Source organism: Salvelinus alpinus, chromosome 11 (assembly GCF_045679555.1).
Source record: "Salvelinus alpinus chromosome 11, SLU_Salpinus.1, whole genome shotgun sequence".
NCBI lineage: Eukaryota > Metazoa > Chordata > Actinopteri > Salmoniformes > Salmonidae > Salvelinus > Salvelinus alpinus.
Genome location: NC_092096.1, coordinates 46,362,733 through 46,388,069, shown reverse-complemented (window position 1 = coordinate 46,388,069; position 25,337 = coordinate 46,362,733). Strand labels below are relative to the sequence as shown.

Sequence of the window (25,337 nt, the reverse complement as noted above, 5' to 3'; positions counted from 1 at the left end):
TGCATCATGAAGAAAGGAAAATTATGTGGATATATTGAAGCAACATCTCAAGACATCAGTCAGGAAGTTGGTCACAAATGGGTCTTCCAAATGGACAATGACTCCAAGCATACTTCCAAAGTTGTGGCAAAATAGCTTAAGGACACCAAAGTCAAGGTATTGTAGAGCCATCACAAAGCCCTGACCTCAATCCCATAGAAAATGTGGGGGCAGAACTGAAAAAGTGTGTGCCAGCAATGAGTCCTTTAAACCTGACACAGTTACACCAGCTCTGTCAGGAGGAATGGGCGAAAATTCACCCATCTTACTGTGGGAAGCTTGTGGAAGGCTACCTGAAACATTTGACCGAAGTTAAATCATTTCAAGGCAATGCTACCAAAGACTAATTGAGTGTATGTAAATTTCTGACCCACTGGGGATGTGATGAAAGAAATAGCTGAAATAAATCATTCTCTCTACTATTATTCTTAAAATAAAGTGGTGATCCTAACTGACCTAAAACAGGAATATTTTACTTGGATTAAATGTCAGGAATTGTGAAAAACAGAGTTTAAACGTATTTGGTTAACTTCTTGTGAATAGGGGACGCTGTTTTCACTTTGGGAAAAAATCGTGCCCAAATTAAACGGCCTCGTACTCTGTTCTAGATCATACAATATGCATATTATTATTACTATTGGATAGAAAACACTCTGAAGTTTCTAAAACTGTTTGAATTATATCTGTGAGTAAAACAGAACTCATTTGGCAGCAAACTGTCACGTTCCTGACCTTATTTCCTTTGTTCAGTCTTTGTTTAGTTGGTCAGGACGTGAGCTAGGTGGGCATTCTATGTTATGTGTTTCTATGTTTGGTTTAGGGTTGTCTAACTAGCCTGATATGGTTCTCAATCAGAGGCAGGTGTTTTACGTTGTCTCTGATTGGGAACCATATTTAGGTAGGCTGTTCTCACTGTTTGTTTGTGGGTGATTGTTCCTGTTCGTGCGTTCATTGTTTTTTCATTGTTCTCTTGTTCAGGACTACGAAACGTTGGTTTCGTTTTGTTTATTGTTTTGTTCGTCTAGAAAAGTATTCTAATAAATATGGATACATACCACGCTGCGTTTTGGTCCTCCTCTCCTTCAACCAACGACGAGAGTCGTTACAGAATCACCCACCAACCTCGGACCAAGCAGCGTGGTAAGCGGCAGCAGCAGCAGGAGCAGCGATCGCAGGACTTATGGAATTGGGAGGAAATTCTGGACAGCGGAGGACCCTGGGCACAACCGGAAGAATATCGCCGCCCTCGTGAAGAGCTGGAGGCAGCTAAAGCCGAGAGGCGGTGGTATGAGGAGGCAGCACGGAAGCGAGGCTGGAAGCCTGAGAGTCAGCCCCAAAAATGTATTGGGGGGGCTAAAAGGGAGTGTGGCGAAGTCAGGTAGGAGACCTGCGCCAACTCCCCGTGCTTACCGTGGAGAGCGAGAGTACGGGCTAAGCACACGTACAGGAGACACCGTGCGCTCTGTCTCCTGTACGTGTGCTTAGCCCGGTGCGGTACATTCCAGCTCCACGTATCGGCCGGGCTAGAATGGGCATCGAGCCAGGTGCCATGAAGCCGGCTCAAAGTATCTGGCCTCCAGTACGTCTTCTCGGGCCGGTGTACATGGCACCAGCCTTACGCATGGTGTCCCCGGTTCGCCAGCACAGCCCAGTGCGGGTTATTCCACCTCGCCGCACTGGCCTGGCTACGGGAGGCATTAAACCAGGTAAGGTTGGGCAGGCTCGGTGCTTAAGAGCTCCTGTACGCCTTCACGGTCCTGTATATCCGGCGCCACCTCCTCGCCCCAGCCCAGTACCACCAGTGCCTACACCACGCACCAGGCTTCCAGTGCGTCTCCAGAGCCCTGTTCCTCCTCCACGCACTCGCCCTGTGGTGCGTGTCTCCAGCCCGGTACCACCAGTTCCGGCACCACGCACCAAGCCTCCTGTGCGTCTCCAGAGCCCTGTGCGCCCTGTTGCTGCTCCCCGCACTAGCCTTGAGGTGCGTGTCCTTAGCCCGGTACCACCAGTTCCGGCACCACGCACCAGGCCTACTGTGCGCCTCAGCAGGCCAGAGTCTGCCGTCTGCCCAGCGCCGTCTGCGCTGTACGTCTGCCCAGCGCCGCCTGCACTGCCCGTCTGCCCAGCGCCGTCTGAGCTGTCCGTCTGCCCAGCGCCGCCTGCGCTGCCCATCTGCCCAGCGCCATCTGAGCTGCCCGTCTGTCCTGAGCCTTCAAAGCCGCCCGTCTGTCCTGAGCCTTCAGAGCCGTCCGTCAGTCAGGAGCCGCTAGAGCCGCCCGCCAGTCAGGAGCAGCCAGAGCCGCCCGCCAGTCAGGAGCAGCCAGAGCAGCCCGCCAGTCAGGAGCAGCCAGAGCCGCCCGCCAGTCAGGAGCAGCCAGAGCCGTCAGCCAGCCAGGAGCTGCCAGAGCCGCCAGCCAGCCAGGTCTCTGATTGGGAACCATATTTAGGTAGGCTGTCCTCACTGTTTGTTTGTGGGTGATTGTTCCTGTTCGTGCGTTCATTGTTTTTTCATTGTTCTCTTGTTCAGGACTATAGCGTCGTTGGTTTCGTTTTGTTTATTGTTTTGTTCGTCTAGAAAAGTATTCTAATAAATATGGATACATACCACGCTGCGTTTTGGTCCTCCTCTCCTTCAACCAACGACGAGAGTCGTTACACAAACTTCCAGATAGGAAGTGAAAATTTGGAAAATGGGCCTGCCTATTCAACTGGCTTATATTTATGGATCTGTATGCACTTCATACGCCTTCCACTAGATGTCAACAGGCAGTAGAAAGTTGAATGGGGTGTCTAGCTTGATGTGAGGCCCGAATGAGAGCTTTTGGAGTGACAGGTCCGCTCTTTTGTCAGTAGCTGCGCACAAGGGAACCTAACATTGTCTTCTGAAATGCGTTCGGTTTACACGACAAAATGCTCCGGCTCTGATTTTATTGGATACATATGAGAAAAACATCATAAAGTAGGATTTTTCAACCGAGTTTGACCAGTTTATTCAACGTTTATTGGGACTTTTGGAATTTTTCGTTCCATGCGCAAACATTTATTGGACACGTGAGCTCCACATGGCTAGCCAAAGTTGCTAATTCGACAGAAGAAATGGACATTCTAAAACCAATTTATTCCAATTTATTCTTATAACATCATAACATGATGTTATAAGACTGTCATCTGATGAAGTTGTTCATGGTTAGTGATTAATTTTATCTCTATTTGTGGGTTTTGTGAAAGCTACCTATGCGGTGGAAACATGGTGAAAACATGGCGTTGTGTGTTTGGCTATTGTGGTGAGCTAATATAAATACATATTGTGTTTTCGCTGTAAAACATTTAAAAAATTGGAAATGATGGCTGGATTCACAAGATGTTTATCTTTCATTTGCTGTATTGGACTTGTGATTTCATGAAATTATATTATATGATATCCCTGTCCCGTTAGGCTAGGCTATGCTAGTCAGCTTTTTTGATGAGGAGGATCCCGGATCCGGGAGGGAGACTCGTTAGATTAAGGTGCATGTAAACTTCCGACTTCAGCTATATATTGAAAATGCTTTAAAACTACTTATGGATCAAATCCCTTTAGCGGGATCTATTTGACAACATCCGGTGAAATGACAGAGCGCCAAATTCAAATGAAATTGCTATAAATATGAAACTTTCATGAAATCACACATGCAATACAACAAATTTAAGATACACTTGTTGTTAATCCAGCCAACATGTCAGATTTCAAAAAGGCTTTACGGCGAAAGCAAACCATGCTATTATCTGAGGACAGCACCCCATCAAACAAAGACAGACAATCATAATTCTACCCGCCAGGCGCGACACGAAACTCAGAAATAAAGATATAATTCATGCCTTACCTTTGACAAGCTTCTTCTGTTGGCACTCCAATATGCCCCATAAACATCACAAATGGTCCTTTGTTCGATTAATTCTGTCGTTATATATCCAAAATGTCCATTTATTTGGCGGGTTTGATCCAGAAAAACACCGGTTCCAACTCGTGCAACATGACTACAAAATAACTCATAGGTTACCTGTAATCTTTTTCCAAACATTTCAAACAACTTTCCTAATACAACTTTAGGTATTTTTTAACGTAAATAATCGATAAAATTTAAGACGTGATAAACTGCGTTCAATACCGGAGGAAAACAAAGTGAAACGTGCTTTTCAGGTCACGCGCCTCTATCAAACAGTACACTTCACTCGACCCTCGTTCATTACTTAATGGAAAAACATCAACCAATTTCTAAAGACTGTTGACATCCAGTGGAAGCAATAGGAACTGCAAGCAACTGCCTTAGAATTCTAGATTCCCATTGAAAACCCATTGAAAAGCGAGTGACCTCAAATTTTTCCCCCCTGGATGGTTTGTCCTCTGGGTTTCGCCTGCCAGATAAGTTCTGTTATACTCACAGACATCATTCAAACAGTTTTAGAAACTTCAGAGTGTTTTCAATCCAAAACTACTACTAATATGCATATCCTAGCTTCTGGGCCTGAGTAGCAGGAAGTTTACTTTGGGCACGCTTTTCATCCGGACGTGAAAATACCGCCCCCTAGCCTTAAGAAGTTTTCATCTTGAAAGAATGACTGCTGACTGCAAGTTTTTTCAGGATTGTATTAACAGTGAACTAATAAACATAATACAAAAAAATATAGGATTGTACCATGATTGTACCAGATTTGCACATTATTCTTGAACAGATTCTTCAAGCTCTCTCAAATTGGTTGTTGATCATTGCTAGAAAACCATTTTAAAGTCTTGCAATATATTTTCAAGACAATTTAAGTCAAAACTGTAACTAGGCCACTTAATATCATCTTGGCAAGCAACTCCAGTGTATATTTGGCGTTGTGTTTTAGGTTATTGTCCTGCTAAAAGGTGAATTTGTCTCCTAGTGTCTGCTGGAAAGCAAACTGAATCAAACTTTCTTCATGGGTTTTGCCTGTGATTAGCTCTATTACGTTTATTTTTATCCCAAAAAACTCCATGGTCTTTGCCGATGACAAGCATACCTATAACATGATGCAGCCACCACCATGCTTGAAATTATACCATGGGTGGGTCTAATCCTGAATGCTGATTGGTTAAAAACACATTCCAGCCGGTGTCCATTCCACAAGTTACCACCGGCTAAATCTATGACATTAGAGTGCCTATTTACTCTATTCCATCTGACTGTGCAATCCACTGTCTCATCAGCCCAGCCAGGCACTTTATAAACTTGATCTCACTACAAAAAGCATTTAGACATTATCTCACATTTCTTTTAGACTAACATTTCGTTTTCAACAGCGGAGAGTTGTATAAACCTTGCTGTCTGTCTCTCCGACATTTGCAATATCGTTTCAATATTCAAATTCGATCTTCAGCTGTCCCATAGTAATGAACATGTCAGGAGTCTGGACGAGACAGACAGGCAGGCAGAGTTTCTCAGCCAGTCGAAATCATGAATCACCTGGCATAATTTTTCTGCATATATGCAAACGAAACAAAGTGCAGCTAGTTTTCAGTCTTTCCAGCTCCAGTTTGAAGTGATTGTGTTAGCTGTGTTGTTGGCTAGCTCCTCTTAACAACACTGTCCTATCGAGTGAACACATTTTCTATGCCAGGCGAAATAACACCTCATTAGCTCATTGTTATAGATGTATCCAAATATATTTCACTAGAAAACAGCTTAAACAAATGCAAATGTATCTTCTTTGCTGTTATTCTGGCTGCACATTTTGACGTGACTGTAAGTTAGCTGTAGTTGGCTAGCTAGCATGCAAGGGATAAGAACGTTGCCAGCCAGTGTGTCAAAATAACATTTAGAATGAATGACTGGGACCATCGCGTCTCTAGCAACCAAACCGATAGAATGAATGAAGGATGAAGGATGAAATAGTATGAATAAATTTATCAAAATAAAACTAATTATGAAAATATGCCAATCATTATTTGAATATGTTGGTACCTATTGTTGGTAAGACTATTGTCTCAGGCCTAATAAAACCCGTGCCAATCCTCCAAACACCGGTTTCTCGGGAATTATTACTTAAATATGAAGAGTAATACTCAGTGATGTGTTGTGTTGGATTTTCCTCAAACATAACGCTTTGTATTCAGGACATGCATGTCAGGATGCATGTTTTGAAAATATTTGTATTCTGTAGACTTCCTTCTTTTCACTGTGTCATTTAGGTTAGTATTATGGAGTAACTACAATTTTGTTGATCCATCCTCAATTTTCTCCTATCTTAGCCATTAAACCCTGAAACTGTTTTAAAGTCACCATTAGCCTCATGAAGAAATCGCTGAGCGGTTTCCTTCCTCTCCAGCAATTGAGTTAGGAAAGACGCCTGTATCTTTGTAGTGATTGGTGTATTGATACACGATTCAAAGTGTAATTAATAACTTCACCATGCATTTTTTTTTTACCCACCTACCAATAAGTGCCCTTTGTTGCGAGGTTGAATGTGTTTGAAATTCCCTGCTTGACTTGATAATTGTATGTGTGGGGTACAGAGGTGAGGTAGTCGTTCAAAAATCATGTTAAACACTACTATTGCACACATCTTATTTTGTGACTTGTTAATATCGACCACATGGAGAATTCCGTAAATCATATTTCAATATGAATAAAGATTTGAGGACAAACACAATTTCATAAAATTATCTGCAATTTTTAAAGGAACCGGTTAACTTTGTCTTTCAGCTAGGTCTTTTTAATTTTTCGAAATTTGCACTAAGAATGGCATAATCCAAATCCAGCATTTTGACATGTCCCTCTGTGCACCCTCTGTCACTTCCTGGAAGTTTTTAACCCACTTAACCCCAAAACTTCTCCAAGTTGTCACCCTAGTTGTAAAGCCCTAGTTGTTTTGTTTATTTGCCAAAGTCTTGGTAAAATTCTCATTTCAATATCGTGAAATATTGTTTTCAAAAGAAACATTTAACATCTAATAGTGAAATCATAGTGTAAAAGCATGGGAGCTGGTTCTACTATTTTTGGCAATTTTCTGGTGTTTTGTGGTGGAAAACTGAGCGGGTCGAGCATAAAACGTCAACCTTGTTACCCATAGATAGACAGGCTAGAAATGTTTTAACAATAAATAAAAAATGTGAAGCTTCCATTTCCCCCGTCACAACAAGATTTCTGGCTGATTTAAGATTAAATCGTCAACCTTTTTTAAAAACATTCTGTTGAGGGCACTCACCCTTGGTCCCATGGAGCCCAGGACTCCCTTGTCTCCTGTTTCTCCCTGAGTTAGTAAGAAAAGGCTGTAAGACGTAGGAATATGCATGGTGTACATTCATACATTCATCACAAACTTAGACCGACAGTGGCTTAGAACAGAGTAGAATAATACATTATCCATTGGCTGAAAACAATATTTTGTTTTCTTTTCCACATTAACATTTACTCAATTGGAATGTTTAGTGTGCACTTTGTAATTGTAATTGTATAATTCCTCAATATATCAATGTTGGCAAAGCATCATCAGCCATACACATGATTGAGAAGGGCAACAATAGATATGTAGTAATAATAATAATAATAATAGTTATCCGTCATGCAATGACCTTTGAACCTCTAGGGCCTGGGTTCCCTGCCTCTCCTGGCACTCCCTGCAGGAGAGATAGACAGACAATGAGCAACAGTGGAATAGTAAGCCACCACATGACCCCTCTGTATGAACAGACACTTTTGATAGTAAGACAAGGCCATACTGCAAAAAGGCATTCATATGACTAAATATCTTAAATACTGTGACTTTAAACATTTTCTAGGCCACATCACAGAGGAATATAAAATTAAATCAAAGGTGGCACGGAAGGCTAAGCAGAAGTTTATTCTTGATGAAGTTCTTCATGTTTGCTTCATAAAATCCAATGGCCTTTTGGCATAATAAGAAATTCAATCAAATTATGTTTATTTGAACTCCAGTAACTGCAAATGGAGGGTTTCTTCCCTTTGGTACTCTGTTTGAAAAGGATGTCAATGCTGTGGGTCCCTGTCCCTGTTTAGTCTGGAACAAAAATCACCTGTAGGGTAGCTGCCATGCATAAACAATGGTAAACTCATACTGTACATATCTGATTCACTCTTGTGTTATTACTCTTGTGCTTTCCCAGAGGAAAACCCAAAACCCAGTGTTTTCTGTTCCCACTCTCATTCCAAATGAATATTTACTAGTATGATAATCACTAATTAAGCTATCTTTGTCCTTACAAAGTGCAGTACATTAGCAACAATGACATTTGAGGTGTGACAATCTTCAACTTTACCCTGGCTAGAAAACTTTTGGCGATATAAGCCAGTATTCTGAATATATACAAAACAGAATGTTACTTCATCAATGTGTAATACTAAATAAAGGAAGACCTCTACCATTGGTCAAAGTGTTGAAAAACCTTAATTCATTGAATCTTCCTGGTCTACTTCCTAATCTATCAGTACCTTCCTAATCTACTGTGAACTGAAGGCTTTCTTCATCTTGCAAGTTTGGGAACATAAAAGCCACTAGAGAGCAGCAAATACTGTAACAATGATCCAAAAGGTAGAGCTTAGAATGTTAGAAAAATAACATACACTTGCTTGAAACTAAAATGTGTGCCTCTCAAATCACATCACTGAATGGTCTCTCTTGTGTCCCAAGCCAGCTTCCCCGCAATCACCCCCTCCCCCTCCCCCTGCCCCCCACCCCTCTGGTTAACCCCCAACACTGACCTTTTGACCGGGTGGTCCAGTCTCGCCCCGCTCTCCTTTGCCTGGTGGGCCCAGTTCCCCTCGCTCACCCTGGAGACAGCGTAGAAGAAAGACACTTCCAGTAATTGGGACCTGGAGGGCTCCATGTCTCGCTGACTCCTTTACCCATGGATGGATCTCCCATCATCATTACATGAATGCACACACTGGGCTCTATTTTAACAAATCTAATGCAATGGTAAATCTTAGCTCTGGGAGTAGGGCTATAGGTCTGGGGATGTCAGAAATATTTTTGATATTTTCACTGCGGCAATTATGAGCGCAATAGCTAGCGGTGGCATGAAAGGGATGGGTTTTGATGAAAACATTTATTATAAGTGTGATGAGGGCTTGGCCACTCACTTGCTTAATACTGTATGCCATTGTCTCAAGTTCTGTAGGTAATTGACAGTCTTTGCATCATCATCATCTCAGTTTATTAAATACCCTAGGCTACAGTAATGAGAAATAGCAACAGTAAAAAAAAATACATTCAGTGTTTGCTCAATATTCTTAGTATTTGGTATTTATTAGGATCCCTAATTAGCTGTTGCCGAGGCAACGGCTACTCTTCCTGGGGTCCAAACAGGAAACACAACAAATCAAATACATAATATACAGCACCAGTCAAACGTTTGGACACACCTACTCATTCAAGGGTTTTTCTTTATTTTTACATTTTTCTACTTTGTAGAATAATAGTGAAGACATCAAAACATATGAAATAACATATATGGAATCATGTAATAACCAGAAAAGGGTTAAACAAATCTAAAAATATTTTATATTTGAGATTCTTCAAAGTAGCCATGCTTTGCCTTGATAACAGTTTTACACACTCTTGGCATTCTCTAAACCAGCTTCATAAGGAATGCTTTTCCAACAGTCTTGAAGGAGTTCCCACATATGCTGAGCACTTGTTGGCTACTTTTCCTTCAGTCTGTGGTCCAACTCATCCCAAACCATCTCAATTGGATTGAGGTTGGGTGATTGTGGAGGCCAGGTCATCACTCTCCTTCTTGGTCAAATAGCTGTTACACAGCCTGGAGGTGTGTTGGGTCATTGTCCTTTTGAAAAACAAATTATAGTTCCACTAAGCGCAAACCAGATGGGATGGCGTATTGCTGCAGAATTCTGTGGTAGCCATGCTGTTTAAGTGTGCCTTGAATTCTAAATAAATCACTGACAGTGTATTTGTATTTATTACTCTTCCTGGGGTCCAGCAAAATTAAGGCAGTTTATACAACTTTAAAACATTACAATGCATTCACAGATTTCACAACACACTGTGTGGCCACAGGCCCCTACTCCACTACTACCACATATCTACATTACTATATCCACGTGTATGTGCAGTACGTGTGTGTGTGTGTGTGTGTGTGTGTATGCGTCAATGTTTGTGTTTCTTCACAGTTCTCGCTGTTCCATAAGGTTTTTTAAATCCGTTTTTTAAATCAAATTTTACTGCTTGCGTCAGTTACTTGATGTGGAATAGAGTTCCATGTAGTCATGGCTCTATGTAGTACTGTGTGCCTCCCATAGTCTGTTCTGGACTTGGGGACTGTGAAGAGACCTCTTGTGGCATGTCTTGTGGGGTATGCATGGGTGTCCGAGATGTGTGCTAGTAATTTAGACAGACAGCTCGGTGCATTCAACATGTCAATACCTCTCATAAATAATAGTAGTGATGAAGTCAATCTATCCTCCACTTTGAGCCAGGACAGATTGACATGCATATTATTAATAGCTCTCTGTGTACATCCAAGGGCCAGCTGTGCTGCCCTGTTCTGAGCCAATTGCAATTTTCCTAAGTCCTTTTTTGTGGCACCTGACCACACGACTGAACAGTAGTCAAGGTGCGACAAAACTAGGGCCTGTAGGACCTGCCTTGTTGATAGTGTTGTTAAGGCAGAGCATCGCTTTATTATAGACAGACTTCTCGCCGTCTTAGCTACTACTGCATCAATATGTTTTGATCATGACAGTTTACAATCTAGGGTTACTCCAAGCAGTTTAGTCATCTCAATTTCCACATTATTTATCACAATATTTAGTTGAGGTTTAGGGTTTAGTGAGTGTTTTGTTCCAAATACAATGCTTTTATTTTTAGAAAAATGTATGGCTAACTTATTCCTTTCCGCCCACTCTGACACTAACTGCAGCTCTTTGTTGAGTTTTGCAGTCATTTCAGTCGCTGTAATAGCTGACGTGTATAGTGTTGAGTCATCCGCATACATAGAAACTCTGGCTTTACTCAAAGTCAGTGGCATGTCGTTTGTAAAAATTGAAAAAAGCAAGAGGCCTAAACAGCTACCCTGGGAAATTCCTGATTCTAACTGGATTATACTTGAGAGGCTTCCATTAAAGAACACCGTCTGTGTTCTGTTAGACAAGTAACTCTTTATCCACATTATAGCAGGGGATGTAAAGCCATAACACATACGTTTTTTCCAGCAGTAGACTATGATCAATAATGTCAAAAGCTGCACTGAAGTCTAACAAGACAGCCTTTGTATAATTTATCTTTGTTTCATAGTGTAGTTAATTTTTATTCTTATTTAGTTTAGTCGCATGATTTCTTAATTTGCAGTACGTTTGGCAATCAGTTGGGCTGCCAGCCTTAATTGCCATACCTTTTGCCTCATCCCTCTCAACCATACAATTTCTCAATTCCTCATCAATCCAAGTGTCACCAGCAAAGCACCCACAAACCCTCACACCTCCTCCTCCATTCTTCACAGTGGGAAGCACACATGTGGAGATCATCTGTTCACCCACTCTGCGTCTCACAAAGACTTGGCGGTTGGAACCAAAAATCTCAAATTTGGATTCATCAGACCAAAGGACAGATTTCCACAGGTCTAATGTCCATTGCTCATGTTTCTTGGCCAAAGAAAGTCTCTCTTCCAAGCGCTACATGGTCACTCCCCACATCATTGCATAGAACAGAAAATATACGAGAGTTTAGGGGTCTTGCTTTAACAAAGTTAACCATTTTCACTGTAGTGTCCAAAACATATTTCCAGGTGTCAGGCATTCCATTGGCAGCAAGAGCCTCTCGGTGGATTCTGCAGTGTACCCAAGTGGCGTCGGGAGCTACTGCTTGCACGCGCATTACCATTCCACTATGTCTCCCTGTCATGGCTTTTGCGCCAACAGTACAGATACCAACATGAGCAGCAGCTAAGTTTGGCTATATACGGACCATCAGTTGTCACGACTCCTACCGAAGGTGGCTCCCCTTCCTGTTCGGGTGGCGCTCGGCGGTCGTCGTCACCGGCCTACTAGCTGCCACTGACTTTTTTCTCCCCCCCCTTATTTGTTTATTGGTTACACCTGTTTTTAGTTAGGGTGATTAGTAGGGCTTTATTACCCAGCAGGCCCGCCTGTTGGGTGTGCGGGATTGTTTTGTGTACTGTTAGTACATGGGTGTATGTCACGGTTCGTGGTAGTTGTATTTTCGGAACTATTTTGTTCCCCTTGTGTGTTGGGGCATTTGGTTGGAGTGGCGTCGTGTTTCACCTTTGTGGTGATTAAAAGTTACGCTACTCTGAACTCTCTGTCTCCTGCGTCTGACTCTTTCCTCCACTACACCCCGGGCATTACATTAGTGGAATTCCCGCAAGAGAATGTGACTGGATGATAATTATTTGACTAGGCTACCTGTGTTTGACATTGTGTTATTTCGCTGAAAAGTAGATGGTCAAAAAAAATTGGGTGGTGAAACGAGGCTACTCAGGTGAGAAAAAAACCTCACCCAAATGTATAGCCCCATTGGAAAATATAAATGGACTGTTTGAAAATGTGAAGGAAAAAAAATGTTATTGTTATTTGGAAATAAATAATTTACATGTAGTGATTTCTTTATCAAGTTGAATGAACGCAAGTCAAAAAGCTAGAACTGACATACACAAAAATCTACTAAGGTAGATAAACAACCACATGTAAAAAGTACAAGTAAAACGTTTATGTAACCGTTACTGAGAAACTAGTATGGAAGCACAAAGCTCCTGAAATCTTCACAATACCATGGTTAATTGAAAATAGAACTGTTGTATGTAAAGTGCTTTTTTCATTTAGAAGTTAGGACAAATGTAACTCAGAGCTAGAGCTGACAACTGATTAATTTGGGAGGTACTAGTTCTGATTGTTCTGAATAAATGTTTTCAATAATTTCTAATGATTTTTCTCAATCCAATAGTGTTTCAATAACACAATTAAATTAAGTAGATCAGTATTAATACTTTCATGTGAAAAAATAATATGTATAATAAGATGTAACTACTGTACAAAATTGAATTAAAGGTCCTGCACAGTCAAACAATTTGAAGGTATTTGGATGAAACCAGATCAATATAGGAATACCAAAGTATGAAAAATCACTGCTGCTTCTACATTGATCAAGTTTGATCAAAAGGTTACTGGCCCCATCCCCCATGTCAAACACTTGGATTCAGGAGGCAGGATTATAAAGTTTTTTTTGTGTCATACACCGATGGTAACATCTTATTCTCATATCTAATTTAAATAAGTACTGCCTTGTAACCAACATCGCAGAAGGCATTTTCGCAGAGGGGATTAGTTTGCATAGCTAGGTAGCTAGTCAAATGGTGAAAAAAGTTGACTGCAGCATTTCAGCAAATATAATTCGAGGTTTCCCCTATTTATTCAAGGCAAATATACTTATAGTTTTCTGCTTTCATCTGTGTCTGGTGTCAGTTAGTTACCGGCTAGCAAGGTTTTCAGCCAGCATGGAACAAAAGCAGGGGAAGGGTTGCCCAAAACTCAGACAACGTAGGTCATGTCATTGCATCAAGAAACCTTAGAAATGGGAGATTCATACAAACTTCTTGATATCATTGATATTCATGATATATGAACAGTTGAAGTCGGAAGTTTACATACACCTTAGCCAAATACATTTAAACTCCGTTTCTCACAATTTCTGACATTTAAACCTAGTAAAAAATCCCTGTCTTAGGTCAGTTAAGAACACCACTTCATTTTAAGAATGTGAAATGTCAGAATAATAGTAGAAAGATTTATTTCAGCTTTTATTTCTTTCATCACATTCCCAGTGAGTCAGAAGTTTACATACACTCAATTAGTATTTGGAAGCATTGCCTTTAAATTGTTTAACTTGGGTCAAACGTTTCTGGTAGCCTCCCACGAGTTTCCCACAATAATTGGGTGAATTTTGGCATATTCCTCCTGACAGAGCTGGTGTAACTGAATCAGGTTTGCAGGCCTCCTTGCTCGCACACGCCTTTTCACCCATTTGCAACCAAACTCTAACTGCTTCAATATATCCACATCATTTTCCCTCTTCATGAAGCCATCTATTTTGTGAAGTGCACCAGTCCCTCCTGCAGCAAAGCACCCCAAAAAGATGATGCTGCCACCCCCGTTCTTCACGGTTGGGATGGTGTTCTTCAGCTTGCAAGCCTCCCCCTTTTTCCTCCAAGCATAACGATGGTCATTATGACCAAACAGTTCTATTTTTGTTTCATCAGACCAGAGGACATTTCTCCAAAGAGTAGGATCTTTGTCCCCATGTGCAGTTGCAAAACATAGACTGGCTTTTTATGGCGGTTTTGGAGCAGTGGCTTCTTCCTTGCTGAGCAGCCTTTCAGGTTATGTTGATATAGGACTCGTTTTACTGTGGATATAGATGCTTTTAAACCTGTTTCCTCCAGCATCTTCACAAGGTCCTTTGCTGTTGTTCTGTGACTGATTTGCACTTTTCGCACCAAAGTACCGTCATCTCTAGGAGACAGAACACGTCTCCTTCCTGAGCGGTATGAAGGCTGTGTGGTCCCATGATGTTTATATTTGCATACTATTGTTTGTACACATATACGTGGTACCTTCAGGCGTTTGGAAATTGATCCCAAGGATGAAGCAGACTTGTGTAGGTCTACAATTTTTTTTCTGATGTCTTGGCTGATTTCTTTTGATTTTCTCATGATGTCAAGCAAAGAGACACTGAGTTTGAAGGTAGGCCTTGAAATACATCCACAGTTATATCTCCAATTGACTGAAATGATGTCAATTAGCCTATCAGAAGATTCCAGTCCCATGACATAATTTTCTGGAATTTTCCAAGCTGTTTAAAGGCACAGTCAACTTAGTCTATGTACACTTCTGACCCACTGGAATTGTGATATAGTGAATTATAAGTGAAATAATCTGTCTGTAAACAATTGTTGGAAAATTACTTGTGTCATGCACAAAGTAGATGTCCTAACCAACTTGCCAGAACTATAGTTTGTTAACAAGAAATTTGTGGAGTGGTTGAAAAACGAGTTTTAATGACTTCAACCTAAGTGAATGTAAACTTCCGACTTCAACTGTATATATATATATATATACACACAGTACCAGTCAAAAGTTGATGCACCTACTCATCTTCATTTTTTTACATGTTCTACATTGTAGAACAATAGTGAAGACATCACAAATATGTAGTAACCAACAAAGTGTTAAACAAATCAAAATATATTTGAGATTACCCTCCCTTTGTTGGTTAAAAAGTCGCCTCCCTTTGCCTCGATGATAGCTTTGCACACTCTTGCCATTCTCTCATCCAGCTTCATGAGGTAGTCACCTGGAATGCATTTCAATTAACAAGTGTGTCTTTTAAAAGTTAATTTGTGGAATTTCTTTCCTTCGTAATGCGTTTGACCCAATCAGTTGTGACAAGGTAGGGGTGGAATACAGACCATAGCTCTAAAACATACAGTGGTTCGGACTGATTGGGCTCATTGATTCTATTTGAAAAAGAAATGCTGCGCTCATGGAATGGCATGCTTTGAGCACTACTGAAAGTGCCATTTACATGTGAAAAATGAATGCCATATGCTGCATTTTCTATAGGCCTATTGTTAAACGTTTTGTTGGTGACACTTTGATATCTTGATAATCCACAGATGAAAGAATATCAAAACATTCGCTCCACCTGTCACCGACCTTCTAGCCATCGCTGATCCATTTTTCCATTTTTCGTTTTGTCTTGTCTTCCATCACACCTGGTTCCAATCCCATCAATTACATGTTGTGTATTTAACCCTCTGTTTCCCCTCATGTCCTTGTCGGTGATTGTTTTTTGTAAGTGTTATTTTACCCATTGATTTCTATTATTATGTTTTCCGGTGTTTTTTTGTAAATAAACTGAGCCGTTGGAAACACAGTTATTTCTCTCCTGCGTCTGACTTCTCTACCGCCAGTTAAACACCCTCACAGAATCACCGACCTGAACTATGGAGTCAGCAGGAAACGGTACCCTGCCATAGGAGTGAAGGTGCGCGTCCAGGAGCATGCAGCAATACTACACCATCTTGGCACCACCATGGACCGCGTTGTCCAGACAATGGACCGCTGGGAGAGACAGGGACTTCTTCCAGCGCCTCCACCAGCAGAACCGGGGTCTCCCCTGAGCGCCCCTTTCCCGCCTGAACCCAGTGGGATTAGTCTGTCCTTGCCCCAGGACTACGACGGGAGGGCTGCGAACTGCCAAGGGTTCCTATTACAATTAGACCTCTACCTGGCCACCGTCCGTCCGGCTCCATTGGGTCGTGAGAGTGTGTCTGCCCTCGTATCGTGCCTCACCGGGAAAGCCCTGGAGTGGGCCAACGCCGCGTGGAGAGAGGGAGATGCGGCGTTGGACCAGTTTGAGGAGTTCACCCGCCGTTTCCGGGCAGTCTTCAACCACCTGCCCGGGGGTAGTGGTGGGTGAACGCCTCTACCATCTAAGGCAGGAGACGAGGAGCGTCCAGGAGTTCGCCCTGGAGTTTAGGACCCTGGCTGCCGGCGCGGGATGGAACAACAGGGCCCTGATCGACCATTACCGCTGCAGTCTGCGCGAGGACATCTGTCGGGAGCTGGCCTGCAGAGACACCACCCTCACGTTCGACCAGCTGGTGGACCTGTCCATCCGGCTGGACAACCTGCTGGCTACTCGCGGACGTCAAGATCGGGGTCTGGTGGTTCCATCCTCCCGCACCCCCTCTCCGATACCAATGGAGCTGGGAGGGGCGGTGCGCAGGGAGACCGGAGGGTGTTCCCACTCGTGTCTGTGAACGCAGAGGTCACACTGCCGGTCGGTGCCGGGTTGGTTCCTCTGGGAATCGAGGTAGCAGGCAGGGCGCTCTGGCGTCACCCCAGCTGAGCCGGCACCATTCTCACCCAGAGCCCTCTGTTGCACATATGTTTGTGTCTGTCACTTTTCCTGAGTTTTCCCCGCATTCCCAACATAAGGCGCTCATAGATTCATAGTTTAGGGACCCCCATTGTTCCCGTCGATGTGACCTTCCCCGTTCACTCCTTAGATAGTCGACCATTAGGGTCAGGGTTAATTAGGGAGATGACCTCTCCTTTGGGCATGGTGACGCAGGGGGGTCACACGGAGAGAATTAGTATTTTCCTTATTGACTCTCCTGCGTTTCCCGTGGTGCTGGGCCTACCCTGGTTAGCTTGTCATAACACCACTGTTTCTTGGCCACAGAGGGCTCTCACGGGGTGGTCGCGAGAGTGCTCAGGTAGGTGTTTAGGGGTTTCCGTTGGTGCTACTACGGTGGCGAGTCCAGACCAGGTCTCCACCGTGCAAATTCCCCCTGAATATGCCGACTCAATTACCACCTCATCGACGGGGCGATTGTGTGATAGATTTCCTGGTAGACGCTGCACTTCCCAGGAGTCACGTGTATCCCCTCTCACAGGCGGAGACGGAGGCTATGGAAACACATGTCTCCGAAACCCTGCGTCAGGGGTACATTTGGTCCTCCACTTCACCAGCCTCCTCGAGTTTCTTTTTTGTGAAGAAAAAGGAGGGAGGTCTGCGCGCGTGTATTGACTATCGGGGTCTGAATCAGATCACTGTTAGGTAAAGTTACCCGCTACCGCTCACAGGCACAGCGATAGAGTCAATGCACGGGGCGAGCTTCTTCACTAAACTAGATCTCTGGAGCGCTTACAACCTGGTGCGTATTCGAGAGGGAGACGAGTATAAGACGGCTTTTAGTACCACCTCGGGGCACTATGAGTACCTTGTCATGCCGTACGGGTTGATGAATGCGCCATCAGTCTTCCAAGCCTTTGTAGACAAGATTTTCAGGGACCTGCACGGGCAGGGTGTGGTGGTGTATATTGATGACATTTTGATATACTCCGCTACACGCGCCGAGCATGTGTCCCTGGTGCGCAGAGTGCTTGGTCGACTGTTGGAGCATGACCTGTACGTCAAGGCTGAGAAATGCCTGTTCTTCCAACAGTCCGTCTCCTTCCTAGGGTATCGCATTTCCACCTCAGGGGTGGAGATGGAGAGTGACCGCACTGCAGCCGTGCGTAATTGGCCGACTCCCATCACGATAAAGGAGGTGCAGCGGTTTTTAGGGTTTGCCAACTACTACCGGAGCTTTATCCGGGGTTTTGGTCAGGTGGCGGCTCCCATTACCTCACTGCTGAAGGGGGCCCCGGTGCGCTTGCAGTGGACAGCTGAGGCGGACAGGGCTTTTAGTCACCTGAGGGCTCTGTTTATCTCGGCTCCCGTGCTGGCCCATCCGGATCCCTCTTTTGGGTTCTCATGGAGTGTGACAGTTGAACTAGCTCATGAGGCATTTATAAGTTATATTTGTCAAGAATCAATGGATATAAGTCCAAATATAAATGTAGTAACTACAGATTGCACCTTTAAGTCTATCAAAAGTGTGCGAGTTAAAACATGTGTCCATTAGGCCTATGTATTTAATTTTTTTAGCAGCATGAATTAGAAAAAGCCCACTTTTATTCCATAGGCTGGGATCCGCACTGTGCAGCTGTAGCAGGAGCGCATTTTGCACTCACTGTCCACTGGTTAAAAAAAAAGATTGATAGGCAGCTAAAACTTCTTGAATTCAATCATTATTGGGTTCAAATACACATTTAGATTTGTGAACAGCCATCCACAACAACCACAATCGTTAAGGCGCAAATAGCTAAATGAGAGAGCAACAGTGTTATTCACATCAATGCGATATGTAGATAACAATAATAAGTGATATCCGTATCGCCGTAGACTGCACCACTGCTGTCATCCTTACCTCCAAGCGTTTATTCAAGTTGTATAATATTTGGATGCCGACAGCAGTCGTACCATTGGAAGACATAGCTTGGACTGTAGCCTACAAAAGCCTATTCCTGCTATTTTCAAACCCATTTGGTGTGTCATCATAGCATCATAGTGGTCTCTGACTTGTGGTCAGACTCGCCAGGTGGAACAAACTTAAACTTGCGCCTTTTTTCAATGCTGATTTGAATGTTATTGAGAAAACAGAAGTGTCAAATATTTTTTTTGCAAACCTCCTTTCTGAATTTAAAAGTAATCCTTGAAGTAATCATCTAGTTTTTCAAAAGTATCTGTAATCCGATTACAATACGTTTTGCTGGTAATTTAACGGATTACATTTACCGTTTTTTTGTAATCCCTTACATGTAACAGATTACATGTAATCTGTTACTCCCCAACCCTGCTCCCAGATGTTATTTTGCCCAGTTACCCCTTCATCCCAGTGTAATCATATATTCTTGTTTCATGGTTGTACACCACATAAGAGTGGTAACAATACAATAACAATTTAATACAGGGATTGCCTGCCTGCCTGCCTGCCTGCCTAATCTGAATAAAGGGAAGTCTTTCAACGATTTACCCATTGCAGCTTTATCTCAAACCTTTTTGCATACTGTTGACGCATAGGTTTTTGCATTAAATGCAATGTTTTGACATATGGGTAATGAACCTTGATGCCTATATTTTCACAAAAGCTCACTTTCTGTGGCTTATCAATGACACCATGTTGTAATGGAGGTGTTGATTCCAGATCTGGTTTACAGGCAAATTCGACCTGGATATCGATATCTGCTAAGCCTAAACACTGTAGAAGCAGATCTATAAAAGTTTTAAAATGTACTAAGTTCTAAATGACCATGACAGACAATGACAATGATATATTGGAAATTGGCCTTGACAGTGACAGATCTGATTGTCATTTTAATTACCTTGTAATAACATTCTTGGGTAACCCTCCTTTAACAACCCAGAGTCCTCCATCTGTTTAGCCATCCACTCACGCACTACTGTACAGTATATTACATATGATATACATGGTTCAAATTGACACGTACCTTGGTTCCTGGTAGTCCTGGGAGCCCTGGTTCTCCCTGTGGTCCTAGGAATCCAGGCTCACCCTGTAATCAGCAAGGATATAAGAGATGTTCATAAAAAAATATGTCACTGTTGTTACTACCATGCATGCAGGCATGCATGCACGCACGCACACACACAATCAGCAACAGTATAAAAATGTAAAGGCAGACTAAGCAAGCCCTAAATTGTAACTGAAGTACCTATGTGACGCAGGGTACTGTACTAAACCACAAATTAACTCTAAGTCCCACAACATAATCTCCAAACTTTTAGTTGAGCAACCACTGTATGTGGCAGGGTCTACAGACAACCATGGACTACAAAAATAAAACCAGCCATGTTGCGGACACCAACATCTTGCTTCCGGACAAGCTAAACACCTTCTTTGCCTGCTTTGAGTAAAACTCAGTGACGCCGATGCGGCCCGCTACCAAGGACTATGGGCTCTCCTTCTCTGTGGCTGATGTGAATAAGACATTTAAGCGTGCTAACCCTCTGAAGAATGCCGGCCCAGACTGCATCCCTATCTGCGTCCTAAGAGCATTCGCAGACCAGCTGGCTGTAGTGTTTATGGACATATTCAATCTCTCCCTATTCCAGTCTGCTGTCCCCACTTGCTTCAAGATGTCCACCATTGTTCCTGTACCCAACAACGCAAAGGTAACTGAAGTAAATGACTATCGCCCCGTTGCACTCACTGCTGTCCTAATGAAGTGCTTTGAGAGGCTAGTTAAGGATCATATCACCTCTACCTTACCTGACACCCTAGACGCTCGTCAATTGGCTTACCGCCCCAATTGATCCACAGACGATGCCCTATCCCATCTGGACAAGAGGAATACCTATGTAGGAATGCTGTTCATTGACTATAGCTCAGCCTTCAACACCATAGTCGTCATTAAGCTCGGGGACTTGGGTCTGATCCCTGCCCTCTGCAACTGGGTCCTGGACTTCCTGACGTGCCGCCCCCAGGTGGTGAAGGTAGGAAACAACACCTCCACTTCGCTGATCCTCAACACAGGGGCCCCACAAGGGTGCGTGCTCAGCACCCTCCTGTACTCTCTGTTCATCCATGACTGCGTGGCCACGCACACCTCCAACTCAATCAAGTTTGCAGATGACACAACAGTAGTAGGACTCATTACCAACACTAATAGATAGCCTACAGGGAGGAGGTGAGGGCCATGGAAGAGTGGTGCCAGGAAAATAACCTCTCACTCAATGTCAATAAAACAAAGGAGCTGATTGTCGACTTCAGGAAATAGCAGAGGGAGCACGCCCCTATCCACATCAACGGGACCGCAGTGGAGAAGGTGGAAAGCTTCAATTTCCTCGGCGTACACGTCACTGACAATCTGAAATGGTCCACCCACACAGACAATGTGGTGAAGGCACAATCGCAACCTCAGGAGCAACCTCAGGAGAGACATATCAACCTCAGGAGGCTGAAGAAATTTGGCTAGGCCCCTAAAACCCTCACAAACTTTTACAGATGCACAATTGAGAGCATCCTGTCGGGCTGCATCACCATCTGGTATGGCAAAACTGCATCGCCCGCAACCACAGGGCTCTCCAGAAGGTGGTGCGGCCTGCCCAATTCATCACGGGGGGCAAACTACCTGCCCTCCAGGACACCCACAGCACCCGATGTCACAGGAAGGCGAAGAAGATCATCAAGGACATCAACCACCCGAGCCACTGCCTGTTTACCCCGCTATCATCCACAAGGTGAGGTAAGAACAGGTGCATCAAAGCTGGGACTGAGAGACTGAAAAACAGCTTATATTTCAATGCCATCAGACTGTTAAATAGCCATCACTAGCCGGCTTCCACCCAGTTACGCAACACTGCACCTTAGAGGCTGCTGCCCTATATACATAGACTTGGAATCACTGGCCACTTTAATAATGGAACACTAGTCACTTTAATATTGTTTAAATTATGTTTACATACTGCTTTATTCATCTCATATGTATATACTGTATTATATTCTCCTGTATTTTAGTCAGTGCCACTCCGACATTGCTCTATCTAATATTTCTATATTTCTTTATTCCATTCTTTTACTTTTAGATGTGTGTATTGTTGTGAATTGTTTTAGATACTACTGCACTGTTAGATACTACTGCACTGTTGGAGCTAGGAACACAAGCATTTCGCTACACCCGCAATAACATCTGCTAAATATGTGTATGTGACCAATTCAATTAGATTTGATTAGCTTAAGTGTTTCTAAACTCAAGTCTGCTGCCTGTTCTGGTCTGGAGATACATCAGCCCTTTAAATTCCACAGTGACAAAACATTTCCACTTTGGTGTTAGATGTAACAGGATGATTCTAATGCCGGAATGAAACTATTCTTATTAGTTGGCCATGAACAATACCTAGTAGTGCTGCACACTCTTAGAAGTAAAGGTGCCTGGAAGAACCTTTTGGGTTGCCATTCCAGCGGAACCTTTCCAGTTGAAAGAGGGTCTTCGAGGAACCCCTGTGTAAAGGGTTTAAACCAGAACCTTTTGTAATGGGAGGGGTTACATTTTTTTACTTAAAAAAAATATATTGTAGAGGTGGCAGCCTATCAGATTGGAGGTATGGCTTTCAGATAGTCCTTTTTGGCCACCCATTAACGTAAATGTCACTCCTGTTCATCATGTTACATTTGTACACCTTAAATACATTTGTACACCTTACTTCCCTTGAATATTGATGCATATTACATATTCTAATATAATATTAACATTCTGAATACATACAGTACTAACGTGGTAACTATTCCAACTTTGGGATTTGCATAGGCTCTTCAGGAACTAAAACACCCCTGTTAGCCTCATTGAAACTACAAAACTGTCAGTGTTTAACCTTATCATGTGATGACTATACAACCGAACCAATTTACAGGAATTACATTTACTCTAATGGGTTTATTTATGATTTGTAATCCCTTTTCAACGCTTGTAAATAGTAAATAACATTAATTTTTGGTATTTTGGTATTTTATTAGGATCCCCATTAGTTGTTTCGAAAGCCTGGGGTCCACACAGAACATGAAACATGACATAATAAAGAACATTAATAGACAAGAACAGCTCAAGCACAGAACTACATACTATTAAAAATGGCACACAGCCTACATATCAATACATACACACACAATATCTAGGTCAAATAGGTGAGAGGCTTTGTGCCGTGAGGTGTTGCTTTTTCTGTTTTTTAAAACCAGGTTTGATGTTAATTTGAGCAATATGAGATGGAAAGGAGTTCCATGGAATAATGGCTCTATATAATACTGTATGCTTTCTTGAATTTGTTCTGGATTTGGGGACTATGAAAAGACCCCTGGTGGCATGTCTAGTGGGGGAAGTGGGTATGTCAGAGCTGTGCGTAAGTTGAATATGCAAACAAATATACTTTTTTTCAAAATGTTTATTATAAAAAGAAGTGAAGTAGTCAGTCTCTCCTCAGCTATTAGCCAAGAGAGACTGGAATGCATAGTATTTACAGTATATTAGCCCTCTGATTAAAATGAATAGCAACACATGCAGCTCTGTTCTGGGCCAGCTGCAGCTTAACTAGGTTTTTCTTAGCACTTGACCACATGGCTGGACAATAATCAAGATAAGACTAACCTAGAGCCTGCAGGACTTGATTTGTGGAGTGTGGTGTTAAAAAAGCAGAACATCTCTCTATTATGGACAGACCTCTCCCCATCTTTACAACCAATGAATCTACATGTTTTGACAATGACAGTTTAGAATTTAAGGTAACACCAAATAATTTAGTCCCCTAAACTTGTTCAACAGCCACACCATTCATTACCAGATTCAGCTGAGGTCTAGCGCTTAGGGAATGATTTGTACCAAATACAATGGTCTTAGTTTTAGAGATGTTCAGGACCAGTTTATTACTGGCCACCCATTCCAAAACTGACTGCACCTCCTTGTTAAGGGTTTCAGTAACTTCATTAGCTGTGGTTGCTGACATATACAGTGGTTCTTCCTTTAAACGTTGCATCGTACTGCAGCACAGCTTGCGGGTTGCAAAATTCTATGGCACGTTATTTAAGTGTCAGCCATTGTTGCCATTAATGGCAGTTAGTGCTAGTTTGCCAACCAGAGGGCATCTTTGAGAAGCTAAGTTATTGAAATGACATGGAGCTGTAGGCCTAAGAGTCAAAGGGAGCCTAATTAGCTTAATTAATTTGATGAATATTATAATTTTTCTATTCCTAGAAAAATGAAAATGTATTTCCTACTGTAGCCAATGTACTGTAGGTCTAAGGGTTTACATTAGGAAAATATGGCACTTGTACAACGTGTTTCTATTCCAAGAAAACTAAAATGCATTTGTCGCTGTTTTAGCGTAACTTACTTATTGGCATAAAGGCCTACTTAAATATACAGTACATCAATCAATCACTCATTAATTTGTGCATGTCATCACACAGCATACAAGTCATCCATGTCTTTAAATACAGTCAAGCATTTTAGTTATAAAACTCAATAACAAAGGAAAGGGAGCCTTGATTAATTTTACAATCATGGCTCAAGAGATTTAATTAAGGGTTTCAGTTAGGAAAATATGGCGCTGTACAACGTGACTGGTCGGGAGTAGGCCTTGGCTACTAAGTGACTGCGAGCGATGAGCAAAATAATCCTTACATTGCCACATAAAAATCTGATTAATTTATAAAGACCAGTCCCCATGCTCTGTCATTCAGTGATATTTATTCCCATAGTAACTCGTTATGGATCCATCCAGATGTGGTTAGAAAACAGTGCATTTGGAGGGTTATCCCACGGCTAAAGCGATTTAATTAAGGGTTTCAGTTTCAGATAATATGGTGCTGTACAATGGGACCGGTCGGGATTAGGCCTAAACAAAATAATCCTAACATTTCCAAATAAAAATCTGATTGATTTATAAAGACCGGTCCCCATGCTCTGTCATTCAGTTATATTTATTCCCTATTGTCCTGCTGATAGTTGAAATAAACATCTGCATTTTGAAAGAGTATTTTTTTATCATTATTTTATTAACTAAACAATAAATACTGTACAGTATATGCTTGATCCGACATTTTGTGGTTGCATGAGTTTTTTTCCCACACCTACAGTAGCCGAGCTATTAGACTACCCTTTTGTAAAGGTTGGAGAGTCTATTGTCCGGCTAATAGTCCATCGTGGAAACGTTGTTTGCAGGAATTCACAGCCTGCTACTCTTGTGAAAAATAAAATGCCTCCAGCTGTCCATCACTACTGTAAATAAACACACATAATATCTAAGGGGCTTTTATATAGTTATAATGTAGGGTTAAAAATAATAACAATAATCGTTGGATAACGGATCGGCTCTCGGAACTCATTAATGAGGCGGCTTCA

General features: G+C 42.4%; 1 protein-coding gene across 1 annotated transcript in view; it reads right to left on the bottom strand.

Annotated features, from left to right (window-relative positions):
• LOC139534252 (collagen alpha-1(XXV) chain-like) overlaps positions 1 to 25,337 on the bottom strand; it is a 147,744-nt gene that overhangs the window by 47,335 nt on the left and 75,072 nt on the right. Inside the window, exons 13-16 of the mRNA XM_071333253.1 lie at positions 19,938 to 20,000; positions 8,763 to 8,831; positions 7,616 to 7,660; positions 7,249 to 7,293 (exon numbers count right to left, since the gene is read on the bottom strand). Coding sequence (XP_071189354.1) covers positions 7,249 to 7,293; positions 7,616 to 7,660; positions 8,763 to 8,831; positions 19,938 to 20,000 — 222 coding nt within the window. The remainder of the gene's footprint in view (positions 1 to 7,248; positions 7,294 to 7,615; positions 7,661 to 8,762; positions 8,832 to 19,937; positions 20,001 to 25,337) is intronic.